Consider the following 10,882-nt stretch of genomic DNA (forward strand, 5'->3'; position numbering starts at 1 on the left):
GGAACTGATTAGATTCATAATATTTAGTTTGTATAAGTATCGTTCGATTTAAAGTTTGTATCTTTTGTATATAAATATATTGTAAGAAAAACCGACTCGTTGAACATTTAAGAAACTCAGTGCATTGCTTTATTGATTTTTATTCATATACAATAATAATAATTTATGGATAATTGTTGTCCCTTTCTTAACAACAAAAAAATTTGAACTACAAAAAGTAACCTATTTTTCTTTAAACAATCTTGTGTAAAATTAATGTGTGAATTCTTTTAAACTTTGCAAAATGTGTATTGTCTACTATGATAGAAATCTTTTTTAAAAATCATGAAATCTCTGTAAATTTTGAATGTGAAAAAGACATTACTAAAATTGGACCCACGAAAATAAGTTCCATAGAATAAACTCAATTCAAAGGTCGTCCTTTAATTCCAATATTTATTTACAACACTCCAAAGTGTAAAAGCTTCTATACATAAAAATATATCAGCATTTTCCCAATTACTCATTTTAAGCTGAAGCTAGAAACAAGCCCGTTGTTGTTCAAATGTGTACAAGAAAGTAGAATTGAGTTAGTAATGTAAAAAGTCAAGGGGTTGCGACACTTCAAAGTCGAACTGGTCTAGAGAATTGATGCATAGCTCTCTGTATCTCTGGATCTGTTGATCTCTTTGTAGTGGAAGAATCTGTCTATTGATGTTTAACTATTAAATTAGTTTGATAAAATAAATTTTCAGAAAAAATGTTGAAAGGCAAGACAGTAGTTCTTGTCTTGTGTATTTGGGTTCATCAGATCTCGGGTGCACCTTTTCTTTATTTTCTTCACTTATTAATTTATTCTGTTTTTGGGATGCACTGCATGCTTTATAATATTATTTTATTTTCGTGTTCTTTACTTGGGTTATATTATTAAATGGAGTGATTTTGAAAAAGAAAGATGATGATTAAAAAATTATATTAATTTGATTAAACTTGTTTAAAACAGAATGTTAACCTTTCTTTATGGATCCAAAAATGCGGGTTGGTTGGGTATTGATTAATTTTCAGGGTCCATAATGCTTTTTATAAAAAATTTAATAATTATTTATGCCCTGGGTGGCCTCTTTTTAATCTATTGTGAACATATCCTGAGACCCATATATTCGATCCCAGCTGACCTGGGGTAAAATTTTCACTATTTTCTTATGGGTTTAAAAGTAAAATATCATCCCAGCTGAGTGCACGTTTCAAAATTTGAAATTTTATTGCTATGAAGTTCCCGCATTCTTTTGAATGATCATCTTCAAGCAACAATATTTGGGATTTTCTTTAATATGTACTTTTTAAAAGTTTAAACTTTATATTTCATCTTATACAATTGACGTGCCATTTTTGTGTATTTATTTATTTTGATAGTGTTAACATTTGAATTCATATTTCTTTATATTTCTTAATATTTTCTAGGGCCTGAAATTATCTAAAACCCTACTGGTGGAATGGGGTCGTAAAGTATTTTCGCCAAAAACATTTCTTTTTCTCGAGGGTTCTCTACTACTCGAACCCTCTCGAAAAAGAAAAGTTTTTGGCTCAAATACTTTATACCTCGCCTCCTATCAACCAGTAGGGTTATAAATAGTTATAATATTTTGGTGAAAATAATTTTATTTAAACTGTCTTTAAATGACTCTAATTCTTACATCATAGTTTGACTTATGAAAATTCTTGACTCGCCAAATTTATTCCCATGCAAAACAAACTCCTGTTAACATTGTGTTATTCTTCCTGTAAAAACAGTTTTATTTGATTTTAAGGAATAAAAATCCAGTTAAAATTTCTTTACAATTTTTACAAGCTAAATAAAAACAACTTTTTTGTCAAGTCATTACTTCCCAAGAATTCACAGACTAAATGATAAAAGTTGAGTTCGGAATTTTTAAGCGGAAGCCTTTCCGAAAACACTAATCTGTATATCCGCTAAACCTCCCGGTCAGAGTAAGATAGCGGAAATGACACGCCAGATTAATACTGATGTACCAATTCATCGCTTCAAATCTTATTAACGATTATGCAAAATTTTGAAAATAACATTTTTGTTGAAACAGCTTTAAAATTCTTAATAAATAGTTGCCCAGATTCTATTGCTCTCTCAGAAAAAAATATAAACTCCAATGTACACGGCACTTTCGATCTAAACCGTATTCTTTCGTTCTTCAAAACAGTGTTGAATTTTGACAATTTCTTCCATTTTATCTGTAGCAAAAGTGCGCAAGTCACAATTACAGAGAAAAACAACTTAAAATAATCAATTTTCATTTGTTCTTGAATCAGCAAACTTTAAAGGGCACCGTAATGAATCGAACATGTCACTTTATCTGACTTTATAATTTATTCAGCAGGAATTCTGGTGAAGATTATTGATGGAGATATTAATGATATATCACAGTGCCACCAGGTACGGTAGTGTACACATAGAGTACAATCACGTGCAGGTTGTACATGTACATGTACAGTCATGTATATATAGCGTCGGGTGAAGGGTATTGTCATGTACATTGGTTTAGTCATTTAGAAGGAAATTCATGTACACGTACAGTCATGTACACTGTACAGGTAAAGTTATAAACAGGTACACTGTACAAGTACTTACATTTACAGATAAAATCATAAACAGGTACAGTCAAGTAGAAATATTTTTATGTACAGGTACTTTCATTTACAGGTAAAATCATGAACAGGTACAGTCATGTACAAGTATTTTTATTACAGGTACTTTCATTTACAGGTAAAATCATGAACAGGTACAGTCATGCACAAGTATTTTTATTACAGGTACTTTCATTTACAGGTAAAATCATGAACAGGTACAGTCATGTACAAGTGTTTTTATGTACAAGTACTTCCATTTAAAGATAAAATCATGTACAGGTACAGTCATGTACAAATATTTTTATGTACACGTACTTACATTAAAAAATGTAGGATTTTGAGCGGAAAAAATCAATAGTAAATTATTGTTTCTAGGAAGGATTAAAGGAATGCTGGAAAGTACAGTTGGATCTGGAACTCCTTGAAGGGCTACAAGTAGATGATATCGTTCAATTATCTTCTACAGGACCTATTTTACTTAAGGTACAGTAGATATTATCGTTCAATTATCTTCTACAGGACCTATTCTACTTTAGGTACGGTAGATATTATCGTTTAATTATCTTCTACAGGAGCTATTCTAAAAAAGGTACAGTAAATGATATTGTTCAATAATCTTTTACAGCACTTATTCTACTAAAGGTACAATAGAAAATATCGTTCAATTGTCTTCTACAGAACCTAGTCTACTAAAGGTACAATAGACAATATCATTCAATTGTCGTCTACAGGACCTATTCTACTAAAGTTACAATAGACAATATCGTTCAATTATCTTCTACAGAACCTATTCTACTAAAAGTACAATAGACAATATCGTTTAATTATCTTCTGTCAAGGACCTATTCTACTAAAGGTACAGTAGGCAATATCGTTCAATTGTCTTCTAGAGGACCTATTCTACTGAAGGTTTAGCAGACAATATCGTTCAATTACCTTCTACAGGACCTATTCTACAAAAGGTACATTAGACAATATCGTTCAATTGGCTTCTAGAAGACCTATTCCACTAAAGGTTCAATAGACAATGTCATAATATCATTCGGTTGTCTTCTACAGGACCATGTTCTATTAAAGTTACAATAGACAATATCATTCAATAACCTTCTACAGGACCAATTCTACGAAAGGTAAAATAGACAATATCGTTATATTATCTTATACGGGACCAGATTCTATTATTGTTAGATGATATTGTTCAATTATCTTCTAGAGGACCTATTCTACTAAAGGTAGATGATATCGTTCAATTATCTTCTACAGAACCTATTTTACCAAAGGTAGGTGATATCGTTCAAATATCTTATTCAGAACCTATAATTCTACTATTTTACCAGAGGTAATACTATTTATAAAGCAGAATATTTTGTAAAGGAATTAAAACTGATTATAGGCAGCCGGCCGTTCAATTAACAGGTACACATGTATTCTCAATCTCAAATGAAGTGCCCTTAAAGACCTTTCCCGGGAATTTTTTAATAATAGAACGGGCAAAGGAATTGAGTCTTTGCAGCAAATCCTAATTTTCTAATACCTATATCTGTACAACCAGATGATGCAAACCGTTGATATTTCAAATTTAGATTATTTGATATAACATAAGTCATAGTTTGAAATATCTAAGGTCTACGACATTGGGTTGAAAAGATATAGGAATTAGAAAATCATAGTTTGTGGCAAAGAATCAATTCCTTTTATCAATTTTCTTGCTTGTCAATAAAGCCATTAGTTGTATTATTGTTTTGTAGCCAATATTTAAAACTGCTCATTTTGAATGTTCACGTTATACTCTCTTTAAAATTCGTAACTATGGTCCTTTATTTCAGTTAAGAGAGAAGCCGTTTGTAGGTTTTTCCACCACGACCTACCAGTTTATAGGGCAGGATGGACAGGACTCGTCTATAACAATTGGGAAAAGACAGGTACAGGATAACCTGTAAAATCGGATTAACAGTCGTCTTTAATTTCTTTTAAATATTGTAACTGAATTGTAACTCTGTAAATGTTACTTGGGACCAAATTTAATGAATTGGAGAGAAGTCGCTAAGCTACCAAAACTGGCTCAAATCTAGAATCACCGATTCAACGAATTAAAAATTCATGCGGATTTGAATTGGTGATTCACGGTTTGAACCGGTGTTGTGTGTGGAGAGCCCACCTTGCATGGATAGCCTATCCCTAGTGTTTACACCCTTTCTACACAATATGATAGGTGTCAAAACCAATGTTTGACGATATCTAATCAAGTTGAAGAAAATTAAAGTATTTTGGATTTCGCAAACACTTAAAAATTATCTACAGGGTGTTTCTCTACAACTGATATTTTTGATTTTCTAAAATTTTATTGAAAAATTCGCAAAACTGTGTTAAAAAATCCGGGAAATTGACTAGCTTGAAGGGACACTTCTGGTCGAAAAAAATCGCTCCAGTCAGAATTCATAGGTCAAATAGCCCTTTTACTGAAGAGTAGAAAATCTGGATTATCCTGGGATATGGAAAACTTTGAATTGAGCTTCAGGTTCGCCAAGCCTTCAGGTTACAGTTATTGCTCAACCTGCTATTGATGAAATGCTTAAAATGATTTTGGAAGAGTTTTCTGTTTCCCTGCAGCCTGCAAAAATCAGAAAGTGTGTCAGCCTCATGTCGAAGAGATCGCGCCAGAGACTGTATATCTCTAAATGGAGCCTGTTTCGACTTCGAGTCACAGCTAAACCAACTCTGAAAAGTTCATATGAATGGCAATATTTCTTAAAACGTAAATGTCCCAATCTAGTTTAACTAATAATATATTTATTGCAAGATTATCGTTTTAATTGAAATATCAGCAAATCAAAAATATCAGTTGTAGAGAAACACCCTGCAGTATGTCGCGATGAAATTATGATTGTTGATAAATTGAAAGAAAGACAACATTTGCAAGAAAAAAATCTTTTTGCGTTTTCCCCCTGATCCATAATACATTTTAGAACTAAAGGAGCTATTATTTATGTAGAATAATGTTTTAAACTTGGTTTATGTCTAAAGGAATTGAGTCTTTCCCACAAATTCAGTTTTTGTAAAACCTATATCTTTGCAACCTTATGGTGTAAGCCTTTGATATTTCAAACTTACATTATTTGACCTAATAGCATTCATAGTTTGAAATTTTAAAGATCTGCGACATGGGGTTGAAACGATAATGAAATTATAAAATCAGAGTTTGTGGCAAAAACTCAATTCCTTTGTGTTGAAATGAACACTATAGGGCCCATGCACTAGACACCTATGGAGAGCCTACCCCGGCGGTGGTAGTGTTAGTTAATTGACCTGAACATTTTCATACATATAAACGTCATAACAGCTGTAATTAGATTATATTTATGAGAAAAAATATGTAATAATAAACAATGTTACATTAGTATCGGACAAACCGATGGCGAACATATAAAGTCCAGAATTATTTACCCGACAACTTAGCCATCAGCACATAAAGTTTGTAAAAATGTTTCCTGGGTGCTGTGATAAATAATGGAGTAAAGGGTTGAATTCACTGTGTTTGGTATAATCAGTATGGGACTGTTTCCTTAGTTCAATCTATTACATCAACAATTCTTGTCTAAATTTTTTAAATTAGTTAAATCACATTTTTGAAAGTTCTGCAGTCAGTATAGTGCTTAATGTTTACAGCCAGTATTCCTATATGAAACACCATTCAAATTAAATCTTATTCCAGACTGGGTTGAGTGTGTACGGTACTATACGCGGCATGGACCGGGTGTACAGTATAGAGTCCTGCGGAAGTGGTTGCAACGTGATGTATTGGCGGGAAGGGGCTTATTTCAACCAGTTCGATGACTAGTTGTACTGTACAAAACCAGTTAGAGAACTCTAGTTTTACCATACAGAAATGAGTTCCAGAACTAGTTGTGAACCAAAGTTCAAGTACCTTACGGCCGGAAATCAGTTTGACTGGTTGTACCGTACAACAACCAGTTCAAGAACTAGTAATACCAATTAGAACCTTTTCAAGAACTAATTGTGCCATATGGAACCTATTTAAGAACTAGTTTTACACGCGTATGGAACCTGTTCAAGAACTAAGCGTACTGTATGGAACATATTTAAGAACTAGTTGTACTGCATGGTATCTGTTTGAGAACTAGTTGTACCATATAGAACCTGTTCAAGAACTAGTTGTACCATACGAAAACCACTCCAAAAAGTAGTTGTATGGTATGGAATCTGTTCAAGACCTAGAATTGTATTGCATGGAATCTGTTTATGAACTAGTTGTACCATATGTAACCTGTTTAAGAACTATTTGTACCATAAAGAACCTGTTCAAGAACTAGTTGTAACATATGTAACCTGTTTAAGAACTATTTGTACCATAAAGAACCTGTTCAAGAACTAGTTGTAACATATGTAACCTGTTCAAGAACTATTTGTACCATATAGAACCTGTTCAAGAAATAGTTGTATCGTATGGAACCTGTTCAAGAACTAGTTGTACTGCATGGAACATGTCTAAGAACTAGTTGTCCCATATGGAACCTGTTCAAGAACTAGTTGTATTGCATGGAACCTGTTTAAATACTAGTTGTACCATATGTAACCTGTTTAAGAACTATTTGTACCATAAAGAACCTGTTCAAGAACTAGTTGTAAAATATGTAACCTGTTTAAGAACTATTTGTACCATAAAGAACCTGTTCAAGAACTAGTTGTAACATATGTAACCTGTTCAAGAACTATTTGTACCATATAGAACCTGTTCAAGAACTAGTTGTATCGTATGGAACCTGTTCAAGAACTAGTTGTACTGCATGGACCATGTCTAAGAACTAGTTGTCCCATATGGAACCTGTTCAAGAACTAGTTGTATTGCATGGAACCTGTTCAAGAACTATTTGTACCATATAGAACCATGTCTAAGAACTAGTTGTCCCATATGGAACCTGTTCAAGAACTAGTTGTATTGCATGGAACCTGTTCAAGAACTATTTGTACCATATAGAACCTGTTCAAGAACTAGTTGTATCGTATGGAACCTGTTCAAGAACTAGTTGTGCCATACGAAAACAAGTACAAAAACTAGTTGTACCAAATGGTAACCATGATTTCAGGACTACTGTACAATGAGTACAATGTGTCATGCTTAAACTTAATCTAAAGATCTTATTCATATTCATTTAGATCTTTTAATATATACTGTATTATAGCATGAAATATATATACAATAAATCTGTGAGTGTATTCATCTACAAGCTAAATACTATAGTTGTTAATATAAATCAGTTGAATTTTGGTCAACTTAAAGGGAGTGTTCGCGAAAAATGAAAGGGGGTATAGGCTTAATGCGATAAAAAAGCGCTTTTGATCGCTAATTTTCTCTGAAAACTGAATATGTTAAATAGTATTTTCTCTGAAAATTGAATATGTTAAATATTGTTTTCTCTGAAAACTGAATATATTAAATAATATTTTCTCTGAAAACTGAATATTTTAAGTAGTATTTTCTCTGAAAACTGAATATGTTAAGTAGTATTTTCTCTGAAAATTGAATATATTAAATAGTATTGTCTCTGAAAAATATGACTTGCGGAATGGTGCTAGAGATAAAATGAAGTTAAGAGTAAAAATTTACCATATTTCTAGATGGAAAAACGACGATATCTTCCTCATAGTTGGTCAAATAGTTGTTTGACGTATAATCAATCAAGCTGTGAATCATCTATTTGAAAAACATGTCATGCATTACATTCACTTCAACAATTAATTCAGAATTAGGCATTTAAAAGAACTCAAGAAAATGAAAATATTAAAAAAATATATACAAAGTTAGAATATAATTGGCGGAAATTATAAAGAAATGAAATGAATAATCCCTATATCTTTGCAACCTGATGGAGTAAACATTTGGCTATATGATCCAACAGAATGCATAGTGTCAAATATCAAAGGTCTACGACATTTGGTTGCAAAGATACAGAGATTATAATTATAAAGTTTGGGCGAAAACGTTTAAATGGGCTACAGACATTCTGAAAGGGAATTTAAATGGGCTACAGACATTCTGAAAGGGAATTTAAATGGGCTACAGACATTCTGAAAGGGATTTTTTTCAGATCGACTAAAACTTCTGAGGGAAAAATCCAACCACGTTGAGAAGTTTTTTGTTCCCGTCTCAAGTATTGACTCAATTCATGAACAAAAAAAGGATTATTTAGACTCAACTCATATTAAGTGGGGAAATTTTATATTGTATACAAACTAACACATTTAAAAACAAATGAACCACAAATGTTCATTTAAACATAAAGCTTAAATTTTGATCATTTTGTTCAACATTAGTTCAAATGAACACATTTTAGAACAAATGAACAAAAATGTTCCTTCTACATCTAAATTTTTGATCAGTTTTCTTCATGTTACAAATTGTCCAAATGAACACATTTTAAAACAAAGGAACAAAAAATTTTTCATTTAAACAAAGGCTTAGCCTGGACATGTTCCAAATTTGTCCAAACGAACACATTTTAGAACAAATGAACAGAATAATGTTCAATTGAACTTATGCTTGAATTAAATTTTTCCACATTTTCTAAGTTCATTAAAGTTTTTTTTCAAATGGAACTAAAATTTCCAAGAAAAATCTAGTCCATTTGAACAATTTTTGTGTGGAAAAGTTCATTTTAACTGAAATTCAATGATACAAAAATTTCTTTCCTATGGAATAATGTTCAATCAAACGGACTACACGTTTAACGGTTTGTTATCAGCTGCCTTTACTCAAATTGAACACTAGTCCAATTCACCTTCAGTCCTATACCGATATAGCGTCAACGTTTGTGGTAAAGATTGAATTCCTTTCGTTTTATTTTCTTTGAAAAGCATATTTTTTTTCATGAAAGGTTTAAACTATGTTTTCTATGAAATAGTTGGCTAAGCTGTGGAATTTCTAGGAGCTAATTTTCTTCCAAGTTGAACTCAAAACTTTATAATGAATCGATGAAACTATGAAATGTTCTGACGGATCACACAATGTTTATTCTAATAAAAAAGTTTTTTTTAATGAAGTTTCAAGTTGATAAATATACAACATTCTTTTTTGAACAATCGACATCATTTCTAGTGACCATCTATTTATAGGTGCAAAAATATCAAAATATCAAATGCCAAATTATGGAGTACAAACGCAGTACGTTTCAATTAGGTCTACAAGCTAGAAATGTAAACAAATCAGAGAAAAATCATTACAACGGATCGTTCATCTCAAAACAGTTTGAATGTCAACGACGAAGAGAAAACAAAGAGGAGAAGATAAGAGATAAAAAAAAAGAGATAAGAGAAGAGAAGAGTAGAGAAGAGAAGAAAAAATAAGAAAAAAGAGATGAAAAAAAGAAGAAAAGAGAAGAGTGGAAAAAAGAAGAGAAGAAAGAAGAAGAGGAAGAAGAAAATAGATTGTGTGAAAGAGAGAGAGCTTGCATTTTACAGACGTTTTATCATAAAAATACATATGTTTATTGTTTAAGAATACCGTAAACTTTAAAATTAACGTTATTGTATAATTGTTATTATATTTTTGAAAAAAAAATATTTTTGCTATTTATAGAGCTAGTATGTAAGATTTACAACGGTACCCCAATCTGAGTAACCATGAGCAAACTTTAAAAGTGTTGAATTCTGACAATTCCTTTAGTGTTTCTATAGAGAATAAATCCGCTTAACACTTATTAGAGAAACAATATTTAACAGTAACACATTTTTTTCTGTAAAAATAATTTGAGATCTAATTCATACTTTATCAAAGTTTGAATTATATCATTTCGTTTAAAACATACTTTTTTACATTAAAAAATCGTAAATTCATATTATAAAGAAAGTCGTGGGTTCAAATAAATATATTTCATATTGTCAAATATCACAGGTTAATTTTAGAAACACTTTCAATGCAATTATAAACAATTTTAACGATGTAAACTGACAGCAATAATCAGACTTGTTGTACATCACAAGATCTGGGGAAAAATTGTAATGGGAGAATTTCAAAATTTATAAAGTTAAAAATTGCAATGATAATTACCGACGCAATGAACTAGATTGTATGTAAATCCATTACATGCAAATATTTTTTTTCTAAACAATTTGTTTTACCAAATTAAGCTATAAGAAAATTGTCTCTTCATAAAAAATCTTAATACTTTAATTTTTGGATTTAGAAATTAAATCAAGCCAATAGTCAAATAAAAGGAAATTTAACCAGTCCAAGAAAAGAGTT

The 10,882-nt window shown here is 31.3% G+C and overlaps 1 protein-coding gene across 2 annotated transcripts; it reads left to right on the forward strand.

Annotated features, from left to right (window-relative positions):
* Positions 1 to 738: 738 nt before the first annotated feature.
* LOC111715516 (uncharacterized) lies at positions 739 to 7,036 on the forward strand. 2 transcript variants are annotated; one of them, XM_023490850.1, is made up of 5 exons: positions 739 to 797; positions 2,370 to 2,428; positions 2,998 to 3,105; positions 4,449 to 4,544; positions 6,335 to 7,036. In XM_023490850.1, the coding sequence occupies exons 1-5, from the start codon at positions 740 to 742 to the stop codon at positions 6,458 to 6,460; spliced, it is 447 nt and encodes a 148-aa protein (XP_023346618.1). In that variant the 5' UTR covers position 739; the 3' UTR covers positions 6,461 to 7,036. The 2 variants fall into 2 exon arrangements, with proteins under 2 accessions (XP_023346618.1, XP_023346619.1); XM_023490851.1 differs by having other exon boundaries at positions 2,373 to 2,428.
* The last annotated feature ends 3,846 nt before the right edge of the window (positions 7,037 to 10,882 follow it).

This window comes from Eurytemora carolleeae, unplaced genomic scaffold (genome assembly GCF_000591075.1).
Source record: "Eurytemora carolleeae unplaced genomic scaffold, Eaff_2.0 scaffold1805, whole genome shotgun sequence".
Lineage (NCBI taxonomy): Eukaryota > Metazoa > Arthropoda > Copepoda > Calanoida > Temoridae > Eurytemora > Eurytemora carolleeae.